At 38.4% G+C, this 20,778-nt stretch overlaps 1 protein-coding gene across 5 annotated transcripts; it reads right to left on the bottom strand.

The window, feature by feature from the left end:
* Positions 1-5,601: 5,601 nt before the first annotated feature.
* Positions 5,602-19,992, bottom strand: TXNDC9 (thioredoxin domain containing 9). Of its 5 annotated transcripts, none has more exons than XM_081069755.1 (5): positions 19,865-19,992; positions 17,693-17,908; positions 14,087-14,205; positions 10,550-10,804; positions 5,602-8,212 (listed from the first exon to the last, which is right to left on the bottom strand). In XM_081069755.1, the coding sequence occupies exons 2-5, from the start codon at positions 17,879-17,881 to the stop codon at positions 8,095-8,097; spliced, it is 681 nt and encodes a 226-aa protein (XP_080925881.1). In that variant the 5' UTR covers positions 17,882-17,908; positions 19,865-19,992; the 3' UTR covers positions 5,602-8,094. The 5 variants fall into 5 exon arrangements, with proteins under 5 accessions (XP_080925881.1, XP_080925883.1, XP_080925882.1 ...); XM_081069757.1 differs by lacking the exon at positions 19,865-19,992 and adding an exon at positions 19,199-19,760; XM_081069756.1 differs by lacking the exon at positions 19,865-19,992 and adding an exon at positions 18,861-19,732.
* Between the last annotated feature and the right edge of the window lie 786 nt (positions 19,993-20,778).

The following is a 20,778-nucleotide window of genomic DNA, read 5'->3' as shown; positions in this document are numbered from 1 at the left end:
TTTTATTAATAAGCAAACAATTAGCTCACATAATGAATTAACATCATTATGACTTTCAGGAAAGCAGAGGACTGATCACAGGAATTAAAAATCTCAAGTTTGCATTTAGGGACCAGATACTGATTATTCTTCAGAAAGTCACATTGCAGCTTCGAGGAACCGGGGAAATGCAAACACCAATGGAGATTTTCCTAGGTGACCACCAACTGCTAAAAGGGAAGCAAGCTCTTGCTCTGAGCAGTGATTCTTGGCAGACAGAGGTGGAGACTGGGGGTGAAATCTCTGACTCTGACACAGCCTCCTTGGCAATGGTTCTTAAACTCAGGCATGAAGAAACAGCTAGGGGTTTTGTAAATGGGGCTGAGGCCCTGGTTTCAACCCCACAGACTGATTCAGTAGATTTGAGGCGAGACCTTAGGTCTTTTTTAACAATTGAGAACAATACTGTCCCAAGGGTGGTGTGCATGTCAGTGAAATGCACTTTGAAAAACAGTGGGGTTAAGACTCACAGGAAGGCAAATATATGACGATGGAAGGAGACCTGACTCTGGGTGGTGAACACACAATGTGAGATATAGATGATGTATTACAAAATTGTACACCTGAAACCTATGTAACTTTACTACCCCAATAAACTTTAATTAAAAAAAAAAAAAGAATCACTGGAAGCTTAGCAAATGATTGGCAGATGTGGTGTACCCCTCAGGTGTGTGGAGGTTGAGAATTACAGCTGTAAAGAGAAAACAGCTTCAAAGTCAGAGGACTCAGTATTAGTATTAGCATTAAAATAATTTCAGTTTTTCAACCGAGCTCAAGTACAAGTCTGGAATAATGTAGACTGTTACAAAGTCAGGCCTTTTTTCTGGGTTGCACTATTTTACTAAGTACTTACTGTCTGTGGAAGACCTGGTACACTTGGCATTAAGATTCAGCCTGGTCACCATTTAGGTAATACCAGCGGGAAGGGTGAGGAAGGACTTGGGCTCTCGTGAAAGTGTCCGTACTTAAGAAAATCCCACCTGTTGGCTGAGGTTCTAGCCAGTCTACCTAGCGTGATTACGTTTTTTATTCTTCCAAGTCTGAAGAACAAAACCAATGCATTTCACTTTGGCTTCCTTCGTGGATAGTGCATGCATAGAGTGTTCCATTGTGAATGGGTCCTGATAAATACAGGCGATTCAAATGTTTTAAAGAAAATTTAATGTGCATTTTTTAAATCATGAAAGTGAATTAAAAAGTGAATGTTTAAGGAATGAGGGTTATGCACCAACTTCTGGGAATGACCCGAATCACAAAACCAGAAAGAGGAACTTCATCTTTGAAAAAACCAGCCAACCCCTCAAACTCTATTATGATGAGGCAATGCTAGTTCAGAAAAGTTGAAATGTGTAGGAAAATGCCCAGCAAGGGTGGTAAAGCACACCTTGATGGGAAAACCCAACCACCCAGGTTGTCATGAACTTCCCCCAACTAGTCTATTACCAAAAAGACATGACAGCAGCAGGGCTAAATGACACACTGACAGCCCTATGTACAGGAAGCCATCAAGAGGCAAAGGGACCTGGAACACAAATTCTGCGTGGTGAGCAGCATGGGAGATGCTAATTTCTTGGTTGGGAGAAGGAAAAACGTACATGTCACTCACTCACATAATCCTGCCTCACAAAGGACTTCCTGTCTTCTTGGAACCTAGTACTGGCCTTTTCCAAAACTCCTGCAAAGCAGAGTTGAAGGAAGAACTCATCTCATTTAAAGATCATTGATAGTCAAAAAGGATAGCATTTCAAAATACATAACAAAAGAAAAAAAGAAACAGGAAAAACAAGTGGCAGGTAAGGATATCTCACGAGAAAAAAATGTTACCGAAAAACATAAAAATGTAGAACAATCATCACATAATCTAAATCCTTTTTATCTAAACCTGGTTACAGGTAAGCAAGTGGTCAAAATGGAGGAAGGCTCCGGAAAATTAATGCTTATAAAAAATGTTTAAAACAATCCCTCTCCTGGGTATCTACCCAAAGAATTTGAAATCATTTATACATAAAGACACGTGTGCTCCAATGTTCATTGCAGCTTTGTTTACGGTGGCCAAGACATGGAAACAACCAAAATGTCCTTCGATAGATGAATGGATAAAGAAGTTGTGGTATATATACACAATGGAATACTATTCGGTGGTAAGAAAAGATGATATAGGAACATTTGTGACAACATGGATGGATCTTGAGAGTATAATGCTAAGCGAAATAAGTCAGACAGAAAAAGCAGAGAACCCTATAATTTCACTGATATGTGGTATATAAACCAAAAACAACAAAAGATCAAGACAAACAAATTACAAACAAAAACTCACAGACACAGACAATAGTTTAGTGGTTACCAGAGGGTAAGGAGGAGGGAAATGAGGGTAAGGGGGATCAAATATATGGTGATGGAAGGAGAACTGACTCTGGGTGGTGAACACACAATGGGATTTATAGATGATGTAATACAGAATTGTACACCTGAAATTATGTAATTTCATTAACAATTGTCACCCCAATAAATAAATTTAAAAAATTAAAAAATAAAAAATGTTTTAAAAAAAAGAGATGAAATATCTATCAGAAATGGGGTAACACAATGAAGAGTAAAATTTTTTAAAAGGTGTTTTGGTTATCTGTTACTACGTAACAAATCATCCCAAATCTTACAGGTTTAAAACCACAACTAAAGAATGCTTGAGAATCTGCCATTTTGGTTGGGCTCGACAGAGATGGCTTATCTCTTCTCTACAGGGCATCAGCCAGACAGTTCAAGTGAACTGGAGAATCCACCTCCAAAATGGCCCACTTACTCATGGGGATGGCAAGTTGGTGGCTGAAAACCAAGTCAGGTTTGTTGGCCAGGAGTGTTGGCTCCTCTCCACATGGGCTTCTCCACAGGGCTGCTTAAACCTATTGGTTGCAGATGTTTGCACAACATAGTAGCTGGGTCCTAAAAACAGTGTCTGAGAGTCAGAAAGTAGAAGCTATTGGTCTCTTAAGACAAGGTCCTGTAACTTGCAGTGTCCCTTTTATCATTTTCGATTGGTTAAAATAGTTACAGAGCTTACCCAGGTTCAAGGTGAAGAGGCTTAGACTTCCACCTTTTTTTCTTTTTAACTTTTATTTATTTTAAGTGTGTTTTTTCAGGACCCATCAGCTCCAACTCAAGTAGTTGTTTCAATCTAGTTGTGGGGGATGCAGCTCACAGTGGCCCATGTGGGGATCGAACCAGCAACCTTGGTGCTAAGAGCGCTGAGCTCTAACTAACTGAGCTAACCAGCCACCCTAGACTTCCACCTCTTATGGGTGGGATATCAAAGACATTGTGGCCATCTTTAATCTGCTACAAAAGACATTGTGGAATCAAAAACAGAGATATTCTGAAAAGTTGGTAAGAGCTATGGAGGACAAAAATCAAGAAAGAGGAACAAACTAAAGTATACAAAGTTAAAAGGAATTAGAGAGAAAATTATGGATATAGAGTTCAGACATAGGCAATCCAAAATAGGCATAATTGGTGACCATGAAGAGAACTGAAATAGAAGGAAAAATAAATAAGTCAAAGAGATTTCCATGTTTGGTAAAATTCATAAATAAAAATCCTGAATATATTTCAATTCTAGAAATATAAAATCTAGAAATAATACAACAAATATTCTTCATTTAGAAATGTTTGTATTTTTGTTCTCATGGTTGTCCTTATCCAAAGCCTTTTTATAAAATTCTAAATTCCTCTTTTAGTGACTATTGGTGCTCTACCTTGAACAACAATGAAGTTAACCAGTAATATTTTTTTCCCATCCCTTACCCAAGCTTCTCATTTGAACTAATGCCCACCTATAAGGAAATTAGTGAATTTATTCAATATATTCTGTCTTCTCTTTATTTTAAAAAGTATATTGCATACATATTGTCAGAGCACATAATGATTACACACTATTCTGTTCACAATTTGAACTTAGGTGTTTTTTTTTAATTGGGGTGAAATTCACATTACATAAATTTAACCATTTTAAAGTATACTATTCAGTGACATTGAGTACATGAACATTCAAAATGTTGCACAACCAACACCTCTACTTAGTTTCATAACATTCCCAACACTCCAAAAGGAAACCCCGTACCCATTAAGCAGTTACTACACACTCACTCTTCCCCTAGCCCCTTGCAACCACCAATCTACTCTATGGATTTACCTATTCTAGACACTTCTTTCACTTGGAATGCTTTTGAAGTCCATCCATGTTGTAGCATGTATTAGCACTCTATTCTTTTTTCGTGGCTGAATATTGCATTGTGTACATATATCACAATTTGTTATCCATTCATCTGACGATGGACATTTGGGTTTTTTCCACTTCTTTGCTCTTATGAATACTGTTATTAACATGCACGTACACACATTTATTTGAGTAGCTCTTTTCAATTATTTTGGGGGACATACCTAGGAATTCAATCGCTGGATCATATGGTAATTCCACATTTAACTCTGAGCAACTACCGAATTGTTTCCACTGCAGCTGCACCATTTTACATTTCATTATAGATGTCCAGGGTTCCAATCCACCGCACTCTTATTCTTTTCTTTTTTTATAATGATAGTCATTCTAGTGAAGTGATATTTCATTGTGGTTTTGATGTGCATTTCCCTGATGACTAGTCATGTTGAGCATCTTTCACGTGCTTGTTGACTATTTGTGTATCTTTGAAGAATCATCTTTTCAAGTCCTTTGCCCATTTTTAAATTGGGTTGTCTTTTTGTTGAATTGTAATTCCATGTGAATTTGATCGGCTTTTCCATGTTTGCAAAAAGGCCACTGGAATTTTGGTAAGGATTGCATTGAGGCTGCAGATTGCTTTTAATTATAGTGCCATTTTAACAATATTTTATCTTCCAGTTCATGAACATGAGATATATTTCCATTTTTTGTTCTTATTTACGTCAGTGATGTGTAGTTTTCAGTTTACACGTATTTCCTTTGTTAAATTTATTCCAGTGTCTCCACACTGTAGGTACTCCCACCCGTTAGTCACTTAGTAGCCGTCTTGGTTATTACACAGACTGTCACGGTATCGCAGGGCTTGTGTTCAAGTAACCCTTCTTTTACTTAATAATGACCCAAAGGACACGAGTAGTGATAGTGGCAATTTGTATGTGTCAAAAAGAAGCAGTAAACTGCTTCTCTGAAGTGAAAAGGTGAATGTTTTCAACTTAATAAGGAAAAAAACCAAAACACCTGTACACTGAGGTTGTGAAGATCTACAGTAAGAGCAAATCTTCTACCATTGAAATTAAGAACAAAAAAGAAATTCATGCTGGTTTTGCTGTTGCACCTCAAACTGCAAAGGTTATGCACAGTGAGTGGTAAGTGCTTACTTAGGATGGAAAAGGCATTTAAATTTATGGGTGGAAAATATGAACAGAAATACATACACACACACACACACATATATATACATATACATATATATATATATATATATGTATATGTATATAGCCATTCACCCATATGTATATACTAGGGGTGCCAAAAAGATGTATACACGTGACTTGTCTTCATCTTTTGTTATTGGTATATAGTGAGTATTACAATTTTTTTTTCCAATCTTAGTTGCAGGGGGGCGCTGCCCACCATCCCTTGCGGGACTGGAGGAATTGAACCGGCAACCTTGTGGTGGAGAGCCCACTGGCCCATGTGGGAATTGAACCAGCAGCCTTCGGAGTTAGGAGCACAGAGCTCTAACCACCTTAGCCACTGGGCCGGCCCCGAGTATTACAATTTTAATACAGTTTTTTCCTTTCTTAAAATGTGTATACATTTTTGGGGCACCTTCTGTATATAAACAAACCATTTGGTACTATGCATGGTTTTAGGTGTCCACTGGGGACCTCGGAACCTATCAGGACTATTGTACTGTGTGGTCTCACTTCCTTTCAACTTGAATAACTTCCTTTAGCATTTTTTGTGTTTCCTAAAACTGAATTATTGAAATTTGAGAATGTCCTCATTTTGCCTTCATTTCTGTGAGTTTTGCTAGAAATAAAATTTCTTAGTTGACAGTTTTTTCCTTTCAGCACTTTGCATGCATTTCACTGCCTTCAGGCTTCCACTGTTTCTGATGTCGACTATTAATCTCAACGGGGTTTTCTTATACATCACGAGTGGTTTTCTCGATTTTCCTTTCAGCATTTTTATTCTGACATGTTTGGATGTGGTTCATTCTACTATAAGAATTTGCTGATCCTCTTCAATTAATGTTTTTTCATTGAATTTGGATTTTTAGGTATTATTCGTCTAATAATTTTTCTGCTCATTTTCTTCCTCTCCTTTTAGCACTCCTATTATACATATGTTGATGCTCCACATTTTTCTGAAGCTGTTTATTTCTCTTCATTTTTTTCCTGTTCTTCAGATTGCAATTATCTGTATTGACTGATCTCGACATTTGCTGATTCCTTCTACTCCAAGCTCAAATCTGTTGTGTCCTTCTAATGAATTTTTCATTAGTTATTGTACCTCCCAAGTCCAGAGATTTCCACTTGGTTCTTTTAAGTTCTATTTATTAACATTCTCTATTTTATGGAATATTATGCCTTTCTTTACCTCCCGCATGGTTTTAGTTTTAAAAACTGTTATTTATAATAGCTGCTTTGAAGTTTTTGTCAGCTTCCAACATCTGGGTTCACTCAAAGGTAGTTTCTTTTGATTGCTTTTTCCCCCCCTGTGAATGGGTCAGTTTCCTGTTTCTTTGCAGGTCTTACAATTTTTGTTGAAAACTGGATGTTTTAGATAATAGACTAGCTGTGGAGACTCATCCTCCCCTCTCCCAGGGCTTGTTAATGCTCTGTTCTAAACAGCCAGTCCCCTTATGAAATGTGGTGAAAGCTGTTTTGAGAGCTTGCTTCTCCCACTGGGCAGACCTCTGTGCTATTCCTCTGTGTTGGACCCTGTAGACCGGGGTGGGGATAGTAAAGCAGTGGCTGGGAGCCCCTGGTCTTCTCTGCTTGCCTGTCCTTGTGTGGAGACTCAATCCTAATCACTATTGCTCCAGCTTTTGAGTAAGTCAATTATTCATCTTAATGGGTTTATGAATAAGCTGGGACAACAGTGATCAGGAAACAGTATTTGTGGTTTGTCTGTCATTCCTGGGGTAGAGGTTCTGTGCTACAAGGACTGGGTGGAAGAGAAGTGCGACCAGTCTGCTCCTCCTAGGGAGAAATTGTAGGCTGAGGATGGGAGCCGGGAGAGAGTAAGGATGCAGAGTCATGGCTTAAATACGACAGAGACTCACCATTCTTACCAAGATACAGTATTTTCTTGAATAAATGTTTTTGTTTGCTGTATGCTCTTATGACAATTTCCAGAGACTTTAAGTTTTTTTAAAAATAGTATTTACCAGTTATGGTTATTTCACTGAGTCTGTAGATCTCTTCATGCTGCCAGTCCAAAAGTGCTTCCTGACTTTTTTAAATGCGTGTCTTAAAATACAAGCAACAGGACCCTTTAAATAAAGCAATCTGTTCACAACCTGAAAAAGCTTTTTTCTGCCATCAGTTGATTCAACATCAATGTGCAGTATACAGAATAAGCAGTTCTTTAATAGTTATTTAAATATATTCAAGAAGTGAAAAGTTTTTATAATTCATTTACAAGTGCAGTCTGTTACACCAGTAAATGTCACTTGACAGGTTGTATAAAGTAAATAATGTGTGAGAATTAGTCCTGGAATGGTTTTCTGAATTTCTATGTCCAATCCAGTAGATTAAGAACACAATTGTGAATGGTATAAAGATGCAAAAATCATATTGTGATAAAATCAATCACAAAAATAGAATCCAGACCCTTTCCCCAAAATTTAAGAACTCAGAAGTTTTCCTCAACTTAAATATGAGCTCCTCACAGAAAATATTAAAGATGTCTTTCAGTGTGATGCAAGTGTATAAAACTCTAGAGTTGGACCATTAGATGACCAATGTATCGAAATCAATAGAATTTAGAAAACACATCTAATTCTAAAGTGAGCAGAAATAAAAAGACAATTTACAAAGAATTATAACTGATCTCTAATCATCATCAGAGTCCGAATCATATTTCTTGCCTCGGATAGTTTTCTTTTCCAGCTTTGTGAAGTTTGTTCCAAATTTCTTTTGGCTCTGAAATGGTGGCTCCATTAAACTTCCACTAAAAATAAAGCAAATATGAAATGCATTTATCCTTTATAAGGTAGTAGTTGACATACTAAACTGCACAAAAATCTACCTTTTCTTCCTCACTGTAACATATGGAATTGAGTAAAATTTTCTTAAAAATGTTAGTGTCAAGGAAAAGGTACATTATTCATACCAATGGTTGATACTAGTAACCTTATTTTGTACAACTAAATGTTTTAGATCAATGTTTTATTTTTTTTATCATTAATTACTGATGAACATTTCACAGGATACACTAACGAAATTTCTGACTGAAAAGCATAAAAGGAAATCAAAGGTTTTTTCCCCCAGGTGTTTTGGATATGCTAAATCTGTACTTGGATTACATTCTTTTTATTGTGAGAATGACAGAAAAATGGTGCTCTATTTCTAATAGCCTGTTGTGACTGGTTTGATCCTGTTTAACATCTTTTAATATTTAGATTTCTACATATATCATCAAAATTCATGGAATTCATTATCATCAACCCAGAATGAGTATGAAACTCTTTTCAATGATGCTTGAGAAATAAGCAAGACAATTTCGTCTTTCAAAAATATCTGGGAATATTCCTAGTACCTAGATCTTGGTTTTGAAATATTATCTGCCACTGAAAAGAACCGTGGCTCCTTGGAGAAAAAGCCAATGCTAGGGAGAGTACAACATGAGTACCCCAAAAACATCTTATTTGTACCAGAAAGAATGTGCTCAAACAATTATGGGGACATGTACAAAGGACATAGAAGCCAGCATGAAGGTGGCTCTCATTGACCAAACCTGGGGCAATCTGAGCTCCCAAGTAAATAATATTAGCAGGGCTACAACCCATTGAGTAAAATAATCTATAGCTGATTCCAATATAAATAAAAAGGTAAGTTAATGTGAGATATGGAAAAGTTCTTCCTTAAATCACCATTTGGTCTGGTAGGTAACTGGTTAAGCAGTGTTTAGTTATCACCACCAGAAATGACACAAACCATTACATGCCTCCTGACATGGTGCACTGTGAAGGAAGAATATATCACTTCCACAATACACCTGTGAAAAAATGCATAATCTGAACCTACTCTTGAAACATTACACAAAACAAAATTGGGGGTGTTCTATAAAATAAGTAGCTTGTATGCTTCAACAGTGTCACAGTATTGAAAAACAAAGGCAGGGTAACAAATTGTCACAGATTAATGGAAATTAAAACACATACTAACTACATGCAACATATATTTTTTTGATATGGAGGACATCATTGGGACAAGGGCAGAATTTGAATAAGGTCTGTAAATTACATACTTCCTGTTTAAACAATTGTACTGTGGTTATATAAGAAACTACCTTTGTTATTAGAAAATACACTCAAAAATATTTAGGAGTAAAGGTACAATACATCTACAACCTCCATTCAAATGGTCCTGGAAAAAAAAAAAGTGAGTTTCTAGAAAAAGAATGATAAAACAAATATTAAATGTTTAAAAATGGGGAATATGGGGGAAGGGCATACGAGGATTCTTTGTATTGTTTTCTAGCTTGTTTAAAATTTGAAATCATTTTAAAATAAATATTAGTATTTTGTTTAATATTCAGAAAACAACACCTAAAACTCCAAAATCAACTTCAATGATGTAGGAATGACTCAGGCATATGTAGGAGAGATTCAGAGAAAAAGGGGGAGGGGAAGTAAAAAGATGAGAGAACTCTATTGAAAGGCAGTATAACTATGCAATGATAACTGCACAGTTTTACCTGTTATTCTTGCAAGTCAAGATCAAGCACAAAAGCTGGTATGTTCTAATCTGTGGAATTAGATAAATTATTTGTCTGGGGAAGTGGACAAAGAGATGAATGAAAACTGGAAGTTGGCTTTTAGACTGTTTTCAAACTGAGGGTGTTCCCCATAGTAAGTAACTTAAGCTGAGCATAGAAATGAGATTCTATATATCTGATCAGTTTCCACAAGTGAGATAGGAATATCTATATTAAAGATCTAATGTTGTTATCAATTTGAATAATTTGGTTCAAATCAGGCGAGAATTAATTGTGTCATTTTGCATTTCCAGATGACTACAGCATTAGAATTAGACTGGATCTGTTAGGTTGAAAACCTTTATAGCTAGGTGTACTCCAAGACTTTATTTATAACTGATTTTAATGTGAGGCCACACTAATAATGTACATTTTAAAAAATACGCTTTTCCTTTGTAAAAGTTTTCTACATCTCAGCCAAAAAAATCTTAGTTCCATTAAAATAAATGCTAACATTAAAAAATCCTCTCTAAATATATCAACTGAATATGTGAATTAAAATACATTTATTGTTTGGTTAAAAGTTACCTGTAATTAAGAATATCAGAACAACCGAGCCTCCATTCTAAAGTTTCTGTTGTGAAGTCATCGGTATTTCCTAAGTCAGTGAATCCGACAACATAATCTTGTGTTTTTCCATCCTTTACCAGTGCTAGTGTGGGAATGACTTTGATACGCAGTCTCTCACAAAGGAAAGGTGCTTTTTCCACATTCAGCTTCAAAAACTTGGTTTCAAGGTGTTTCTTGGACAGTATCACCAAGTGTCTGTCTAGTATTTTACATCTGTAAATAACATGTAGAATATCAAAAGTTAAAACAACAGATTTCTTTTTAAAAATAAATATCATGAAGGTACATCTAATTTTATGCTTTTCTGTCTGAGTCTCATGATCCGGCAGCCAATCTGTGCTGGTGTCAGATGGCCCCGTTCCCATTTCATAGGTTAGCTGCCTGATTATGAGAGGTAGAAAGGCAATTTAATATTGTAGAAAGTCAGATTCGCTCTAATGATATTTATAAAAAACAAAACAGTCAATACAGAGGGTGCCAAAAACATGTATACACATTTTAAGAAAGGAAAAACTATTAAAATTGTAATACTCAATACATACTGATAACAAAAGATGAATATAAGTCATCATTCGACTTCTGTAATTACAAGAGGTGCTCAAAGTGGTTACCATCAGTGTCCAGATATTTCTGAGTACGGCAAATTACGCTTGAGCAACGATGACCAAAGTGTCCACTTGTATACTTTTTTTTGGCACCCCTGGTATGTGCTTAAGTTGTAGGTGGTTCACAAAACTGCCACGTTTATGGGAAGAACAAAAGTTCATTGTCATTGCTCTTATGTATGTTTCCTGGTATCTCATACAGGCAGCTTAAAGGGTGACTTGACAGAACTCAGAAGAGACTTCTCAGAATTAGAAATGTACATATGGAGCCAGGTTTGGAAGTCATTAGGAAAGACTAACGAATGGTGTTGCTGAGAAGAAACTCCTCTAGCTATATGACTCCATCACTGAGAAGCATATTAAGGTTAAGGCTGTAAATATGGTCCCTATGGTTCCAAAGAAATGAAAAGTACCAGAGGCAACTTTCATTAAGCCACCTTCAATTAAAGAGGACAATTGGAAGTGACATTTCCTTTAAAGTAGAATGTATTTTAAACTGGTCAATCCTCTGATGTTTCTGAAACAGACTACTGCAATAATCTTTTTGAGCAGTAGTTTTTAACTGTCGATGTTCATTACAACCAACTTTTAAAATACACAGAGGAATTTCAACTCCTTGGGAGTGGAGCAGAAAGACATGCAGGTGATTCTCAGGCCCAGTAAACTCGAGAACCACTACTTTGGATGACTAACACACCAGATGTTTCAGAGTTGTTTCTACTAGGCTTTTGGGGCACTTCTTGGTGTAGTTTTTCTTGAGTGAGGTTTGGGTCCAGCGAGTTTCCTGTATCCTTAATGCCTTAATTCCCTCTGAATATACCTTTTCATATATCACCTAAGTAGTGCAGCAATGAGATTTCAGTAAAAATAGTAGGACAAATTGTTCAATGGTGTTTGAATGAAGCTCAAAACAAATGATAACTGTTATATGAGAAATACGTTCTTGAACATTTGTACGTAAGTCAACTCCATGGTTTTATTGGAGTAATACAGAACCTATTTTAAATAAGGTTATATACCACCTGTCAATCCATTTTTTAAAATACAGAAGTAGCAGTCATGGTGTAGTTGAAATCGCATTAGGTTTGAAACCTCTTATCATACAGTAACTGAGTGATATTACGTGAGTCACTTAATCTCTCCAAGTCTTGGTCTCTACATATGAAGCATAGGAATTATACCTACTTACCTCAATGGGTCACTAGGAATGACCTAGGATTTTATATATGAAAGTATGTAGCCTATTATGTGCTGGCAACGTTCATATATGTACAGGGGGTGCCAAAAAAGTATAACAAGTGGACACTTTGGTCAACGTTGCTGAAGTAGTAGACTGCTGTAATCAGAAGTGTCTAGACACTGATGGTAACCACTTTGAGCATCTCTTGTAATTGCAGAAGTCCAACGTGCCTTGTATTCCTCTTTCGTTATCAGTATATATTGAGTATTACAATTTTAATAGTTTTATCCTTTCTCAAAATGCGTATACATTCTTTTGGCACCCTTTGTATATATAAATTAACTGATTATTTAAATTTTGACTTTTTCAGTTTTGTTTGGAGGTTAGCACTCCTGGTACTGTACTGTTTATACATCCATCAAATATATTTACTGAGCACCTACTGCATGTCAGCCATTGCCACTCTAGAGCTAGCAACCCGGAGATAGTGGGCCATAATACACGCAAACTTCCTGCCTTCATAAAACAATCTAGGGGGCGAAGACATCTAATAAACAAGTGAGCAAATAATATCACCTCTTCATATATGTCAGAGGTGGTGTACCAATGGGAGATGACAGTGTACCGCAAAGGCAGAGGGTTTCTTTACCTTTCTAATCCCTGCCCCATGATTCTACCTTCTCAATATTTTCTTTCATTTTTATTTTCTTAGTCAGTGAGTCTCAGCCAATCAATCCATGAAAGGTGTTTATAGCCAAGTTGTTGGGTGGTGAGACTAAGACAGGGCCAGGCAGACTATGAAAGGAAGAGGGCATGGCTGAAATGACAGTGACTGATGGAGACTCCTCACTGGGACATGTAACCATCTAAGAGCGGCAGCTCTACTCAGCATCAGCAACTGCCTTCATATGGAATTCTAGGTCTATTATTACCAAGTTTGCTGACTTTTAATTCTGAAATCTAAATTTTCAGAAAATGAAATCTTTCTCAGTTTTTAAATGTTGGCAACTAATCAAATCTTGGGGCTCCAAAAAAGAACGACTTGGGTCCTTTGGTTTAAGGTACAAGTTCTCCTGGGGGTGTTTTATTTTACAAGGGATCTGCCTCTGTAGAGAGGTTTGCAGACCTGGGCTGGTTTAAGAGAAACCGCTTTCTTCTCCTTCCAGCCAAGCCTGGCAGTTCCAACTTCTGGGGAAAAGCCTAGCCAAATCATTGTCTCTTTATGGCTGCATCATTATAGTGGGGGAAAAAAGTATAAATAATTCTTGTCCCATTGATAAAATACTCAAGTGTATACTTCTAAGTTGTTTTTCAAGTTAGTGAAAATATAATTCAGAAAATAGCCACTTCTATGGAATTAGTCTCAGTTTTTAATAATGTTCATTTATACTTTTGTATATCACAGGTTTTTAAGTTAATATTTAAAATAAAAATGTGTAGACTTCTAATACAAAGCAACAACTTAAGAAGTAGTTCCAAATATATGGTGATGGAAGGAGAACTGACTGGGTGGTGAACACACAATGGATTTATAGACGATGTAATACAGAATTGTACACCTGAAATCTATGTAATTTCACTAACAATTGTCACCCCAATAAATTAGAAAAAAAAAGTAGTTCATTTTTCTTAGTTTCTCTATGAAGTCAGTGTATCTCTCTATTCAGATCTCACCATGTTTAAAAAAGTCACCGAAGGAAACAAAGTTACCTCAATGTGGTGTCACTGTAGAAATGGCACACCACTTTTTTACTCTCCTTGACTTCTTGAAAAAAGTCCCTCTCACTAGGGATTTCTCTGTATTCCCCATGTCCTTTCGAAAGCCATTCCTAATTTGAAGAAAAGGGAAATATTACACATATCCAATATCTCTTTCAGTACCACTTTACAGTTTGTGTCCAAATCACCCCAATATTTTGTAATGAAGTCGATTTTACCTTGCAGAGAAATAAATTCCTTTTAGTGATTTCCTTTCCTGTTTCTAGTGTCAATGTAAAAATGGTCTGCAGTCACTATCTCCATAGCATGGCTCGTATTTAACACAATTATCTGTCTTACTAACTTAAAACATATGTTTTCTTAGAACTTAGAAAATAAAAACTTAAGAGTCAAGAGACTTAGAATGTAAACATCCATTTGTTTGCATGCAAACTATTAAAATCAGAAGCACTTGGTCCATGTTACTACAAAGGTTTTCAAAATAATGCTCATGAGATAAAGCCAGTCAGTCTGTGCGGGTGGGGGTGGGGCTGATGGAGGGGTTACTGTAGCTCTGAAGCTCCAGGGCCCTATTTGTTCTTGATGACCTCGGAGAGGCAGGAGCCGCTCCTATACTGGCCACCAATGGGCAGTATCCCAGGAAGCAAAACTTGTCCACTCACACGGTGGCCAGAAACAGTGAGGTTTTCACAAGTCATCTAATTCGACTTCCCAAACCAATGTATCAACCCATATCAATCATGCCTAACAGACTTTTGAGCCTCTTGAAACTGTCCTGTGGCGGGATGCTTATCACCTCAACTGGAAGCTTGTTTCTTTTTTCAGGCAGCTGGTTTTAATAAAAGGGAACACTGGACTTTCAGGCAGAAGGCATGGGCTTGAATAATTAATTGTTCTACCACTTACGAGGCTAGGGACTCTAATAATCTTTCTGAGTCTCAGTTTCCTCATTTGTAAAGTGGAGATCAAGAAGCAATGATCTCATTGAGAAGTTGTGAAAATAAGATAATTAACATGAAAATAACTATAAAGTCTCTGGCATGTGCTTAAAATGCATCTGTATATGTACTCTGTAATTTTCAGAAAGATCTTCTCACACTGAAGTGTCATATATGTGTAACTCTGGTCTGTGGACCCCAGCTTGGATCTAAAATTAGGGAGCAAAGTTCTAATCTCTCTTTCACATGATAGCCTTCCAAATATCGTTTCTCACCTACGTCCTCCCTTTTGCACACTGAAATTTCCATTTCCTTTTGACTGTTTCTCGTAGGAAACAATTATCTAGACTTCTTATTCTTCTGATTGTTCTCTGAACCGTCTAATTCCTCCATGTCCTTTTAAAATGTGGCAGACATCTGAATGCAACCCTCAAGAAGGGGTCCAGCTGGAAAGGGGCCAGTGCCATTTCCTGTCTTCTCAGATTTGAACACAGCCCTCATGCAGTAACAGTTTGCTAGCCATTTCACGTCGGCTCACACTCAGCTAACACTCACAGAGGCTCCGGTATCTTCACCTCATGTGACATTTCTTTGGCAAAGCTCCCATAGTTTAAACTCTCAAATAGTTCCTTAACAACATGTGACATTTCATGCTTCCTTTCTTGACTTGTCAATGACATGTCCCCTTAAAAAAAAGTGTTTGTTTTTTAAGAAGTTGTTATTTCTTTTCATTATTTATTCTCATGTGTTTAACCAACAGGCTGAAGACCTGAACCTGCCTCAGAGGGAGGCCAGCCCACCGGGAACCTGCACCAACGTGCGGCATGTCTCCCACGTCATTCTGCACACCTGGTGCTGTTCTACAGTGCCCTCCACAGAGCACGTGCTCCACAGATACATTGGATGGGATCAGGGAGGATGGGCGCACGTCACAGGGCACTGCCGGAACCTACCTGATGCCTGGCAGCTGGGCAGCACCTGGTTTTCACTGGCTATCACCCAAGGCCTCTGGAGGGCTCCTCCTATTTCTCACCTTGTCCTCCTGCTCCCTAAGTCCTACCGTGTTTCCCCAAAAATAAGACTTAGCCGGACTATCAGCTCTAATGCGTCTTTTGGAGCAAAAATTTATAGGAAAATAAGACCGGGTCTTATATAAGACCGGATATGATATAATATAACATAAGTACCAGGTCTTATATTCATTTTTGCTCCAAAAGACGCACTAGAGCTGATGGTCCGGCTAGGTCTTATTTTCGGGGAAACATGGTACGTCTCTAGGGTGCTTGGATGACTGATGAATTTGATTAACACAAGCCTATTAAATGCTTATGTCACTGCATACACGGATCTCCCCAATACTCTCATGGATCAGAAAATCAAAATTACTATACAATCTATACTACTCTTTTAAAAAGAGTAGCCAAAATACCGTTAAGGCTTCTTGCCTGCTTCCTCAGAAAACGTTTTAACAACAACAAAAAAATCTATTAAAATGCAATGAAAGCTCTAAAATGAGGCCCTCTAGGTACTCCATGACAAATTCATTTAACATTGATTTGTACAGTATTTCAAAAAAGCCCTAAAGGCTGCCCGCCTCAATTCGTTTTTAGCTATAAATACTCAAGACTATTGTTTGTAACTGCTGACAACTTCATTTAAGATATTAATGTATGTTCCTCACTGCAAATCAGGTGGATATGGACTTTGCACAAAAATATCCTAGTTATGACAACTTTTTTAAATTGAGCATTAACAATCAGTAGGGTGCTTAACTGTGATCATGAAATGAGTTTGTAATAGAATCTCATTAGCGTCATATTAAGAAAAGTAGCCCAGTTTCAAAACCAGATACACACCCTATTTCAGAAAACTCAAAATCAAACTCCATCACATTATAAAAAGTCTTTTCTTTCGTAGCAATTTTTCTAAACAGTGAGGGTACGAACATTATCAGAGATGCTACAGCAGCACAGACAAAAGATTTCTCCAGAAAAGTTAAAACTAAGGTTTTAGTCTCAGCCAAATGAGGAGGAACCAGAGCACATGAGAATGCATTTCAATTTAACTTAAACCTATGGAAACCATTTCCATTTTAATCCTAATTCAATTTACCGAACTTAACCCATCAGAGTCTACAAGCCTTTCCCCACTCACACTCTAAGAGGCCAAGGAGGATAGTACTGTGGTCACCTTTCCTTGTGACCCAGCCTGCATTCTTTTGAATAAGCCACATAATTCAACGATACACTGGAAATGCCTGGAATTTCTTCCACGTAAGTTGCCTTACAGCTCTTATTTCACTTGCTTTGAGGACAGCTAAATTATGAAAGGTATTATACCACCTAGAAGGGAAACCACCGACTCCTATTGCTCTCAGTGCTCTTTTACTCCCCTCTCTCCTCAACCACACTAACCTGAGCTCAGAAAATGATCCTGGGCACATGTTTCTTTTACTTGACTGGAGATTAATATAGTTATCAGGCTAATTTTGAATGTGTCTTTAAAACTATTTTTTTTCCAGGCAAACTGTGAACAGCGATAGGTACTTTCAGGTCAAAAAAACCTTACAAATGAGGACTGAAATGAACTATTGCCGCATGTGTAAGTTGTCAGGCGCATACTGTTAAAGCAATTTCAGAAAGCAGGGCAGAGAGGTTACTTGTTTCTGCTGCTGAGCTTTCCTCAGCGCCTCGAGTCTCTTTTCTTTGAGGTGTTCCAGTTCATCCCCGTCCATCTGATCCAGTTTCTGAATTTCAGAATCCACATGTTCTTCCACTAGTTTGGTTGTTTGCAGCAACTGATTCTCCAGGACTTTTGAAAACATGTTGACAGACGCATTAGCTTCCATCCTTCTAAATGGTACAGCTCAGCCTTGCTGTTGGGCAGAAGGTTTAAAAAGGAAAAAAGTGCAAACAGTATGTGAGGTTTTCTCTCTTACTTTCAAAAACTCTAGCAATAATTTGTAGTCTACAAAATGTGCTGCTGACAGCCAAGGACTTCATGTTAGGCTTAATAATTTTTATTTGTTTTAAAATTTAACTTTCAATAGGTTACACCATGCAAAATAGTCACACCACTCAAAACCTAATTAGAGCAAAGTTTATGTGCTTCCGATTTCGTTCGTGTTTTACTTTGCTAAAGCAAAGTCAAGTCTTTAAGACCATCACCAGACCAGAGAGAAATGGGTAGTTGGAGTTATACCCGGTGATAATTACAATCGCTGTTCTTTACCGGAGGAAAAGGGAAGCAAAGCAGAAATGACTGTGAACCTTGATCAAGTTGAACGGTATTGAGGTTTTACAAATACACATCAAACTTTGATTCAATACAGAGCAGAGTTGAGCAAAAGACACATTTTTCATGGCCTCTGCCTAAATGATTTTCATTTTCTTTTTAACTCCTAAGAGAGCCCATTACAATTTATGTAAAGAATGGAACCTGGTGTTCCCTAAGCTTCGGTTTCCACTCCTGTTCTCCCATTACCTAACAAAATCCGAGGCCACAAAGATCGATACTGGTATTGATTTACTGACTCAGTGTTCTTAACTTTGATGTAAGACATTATAATTCTAAATATTAAAAAGAGTATCAATTTGTGTTCTATGTAAGATAGCTTAAAAACAGAATCTAATTGTGATTAGAAAGGAAGACCTATGTCAATTACCTATTTTAAAAGAAATGTAGTTCTATTTTCCACCAGCAACAATCAGATGGCAATTTTATGTTTATTTCTGGCTTATTATCATAGAAATGTGATTTATAATTTGCCTATCAAAGCAGGAGACTGTTGCATCTCAATTAACTATGATACATTTGCGAACACTAACCAAGCACGTTAAAAAATGTGAATAAATTGCGAACTCATCCATCCAACTTCTGATACGTAGCCTGGTCCACAGAGACCTCTATAAATGTTGAACTAAAGAGAAGCAGTCTTTTTGCAAACTTCACTTCTGATTCCTTTTTCTTCACAAGCAAAGCAGTTGAAGCGCATACTTGATTTCATCTTTGTATTCCCAGAGCTAGCAGTGCCTGGGACACAGCAGGTTCTGTGTTAAGCAAATGTTAACCTTGAATGAACCAAATTGTAAGTTCCTTGCATATGTTGTGAAATTTTACAGGAGCTGTATTTCAAATATAGTAAAAAGAGTTTTAGAATCCCTACCTCCCAAGAAAAATGTCATTGAGATTGTGACCTTCACTTTTGGAGCTGGACGAGGCAGAAAGTTGGACAGTAAACCCTGACCTGCACGTCAGAACCTGTTCTTACCAGGGACCCAGCGGATACCTATCCCTGGAGTTTTACAGGATTTAATGTGGGGATAACCGGGAGCAGAAGCGATTAACAAGGGCAGCTCTGGGAGCAGGTGGTGGTGTTCTAACGCATTCAGAAAGAAGAACGGAGATGCTTTAGCGATTCTGATAACTTTCCATTCTCCAAACCACAAGCCTCTGATTCTTCCTTTTTTCAGTTCAACTAGAATGGTGGCGAGGGCCTTGTCCTCAAATTATCTAACCATTGCCTCGATCCCCCTACGTGCACCCGCCGAAACAACCAAGAGGCCTCCTCCCTAACAGCACCCCGGTTACCGTCTCAAAAGTACACCCGTCATTCCCTGGGCCTGCCCCCCACCCCCTACCCACCAGGGACAGAGGGCAGAGTTCAGGGGCCCCGACTTCGACGCCTCCCGGGGCGCATGCGCCAAAGCTGCCGCCGCCGCACTGACACCGGCATCAGGGCGGCGCCCACCCCTGCCCGGATGTTGAGCGGCGGTGTGTCCATTAGCACCGGAACCCGGTGGCCGGTTTCTACACACCATCCCTGTCTCACCTGAGCTCTCGATGATATCTGAGAAGCGACGGACCAGTAGCTCCAAGAGAACAGTTCACTCTGCCTTCAACCTCGCGACAGCGGCTAGTGGCGGCGAACCGGACGTGACTCTCGCCTCCTCATTGGCTGATGCCCTTACGTGATACAGCCTGCGACGCCAGAGGGAGTCATGGGAGAGGAGGGCGGGCAAGCGGCGAGAGCCTACGGCGCGTGCGCCTCTGCCGCGGCGGCCTGGAACCCGAGGTTGCGAATCCATTGCCCAAAGGGCGCGGGAGCAAAGGATGCTGGGAGTCCTAGTTTTTTAGTGCTCAGCCTGGAGTTGTCAGACTTTTACTGGGCTCTGATCCTCAGCACGCGCAACGTTAAGTCAAATGAGATAGCTACGCTCCTGCTCAGGAGTGAGACTCCAACTTCGTTTACATCCTGTTTATTGAACATTTTCCTTTTTAAAAAAGTTAAAAGAGTAACATACAGCGTGATTAGCTTTTGTATAGTTAACACCCGTAACATTACCGTTCAGATCCTGAAAATAGAACATTTTCACCACCCTCGTCAGTTCCCTAACACACATTTTTAGAACTTGCTCTCGTAAACATTAAGACCTATTCAGAGGACTTAATGGATGTCCCCTTGTTTTATATTGTCAGTGACTGTACATTCATGGACGTTACTGAGGACCAATTTTGTCCAGGGTTTATCTGCTTTGGGAATAATCAGAGCGCTTATCTTCGGTTCATTGTGGTACTTTACTGAACTTCCTGCAGCTGAGAATACAAAGGAGTAGAGGTTGAAAGGTGGAAGGGAAGCCTAAGGTCTCCCTCTGACCAAGCGCCAGTGCCCAAGTCGGCATTCTCTGGCGAGGAGGGGCGGATGTGGGGAATCTTCAGCCTCATTGTCCGCTTGTGGTTCTAGAA

Source organism: Rhinolophus hipposideros (assembly GCF_964194185.1).
Source record: "Rhinolophus hipposideros genome assembly, chromosome: 12".
Classification (NCBI taxonomy): domain Eukaryota; kingdom Metazoa; phylum Chordata; class Mammalia; order Chiroptera; family Rhinolophidae; genus Rhinolophus; species Rhinolophus hipposideros.
The sequence above is the reverse complement of the archived record's forward strand: the minus strand, read 5'-3'. Positions and strand labels throughout refer to the sequence as shown.

Bases quoted from the DNA above. Each gene is read 5' to 3' on its own strand.
- TXNDC9 (XM_081069755.1), bottom strand. From the start codon at position 17,881: ATGGAAGCTAATGCGTCTGTCAACATGTTTTCAAAAGTCCTGGAGAAT. The intron at 14,206-17,692 runs GTAACCTCTCTG...TCTTCAAATTAG, and splicing joins AAGCTCAGCAGCAGAAACAA to GAATGGCTTTCGAAAGGACA. The intron at 10,805-14,086 runs GTAACTTTGTTT...TGTTATTTACAG, and splicing joins TACAGTGACACCACATTGAG to ATGTAAAATACTAGACAGAC.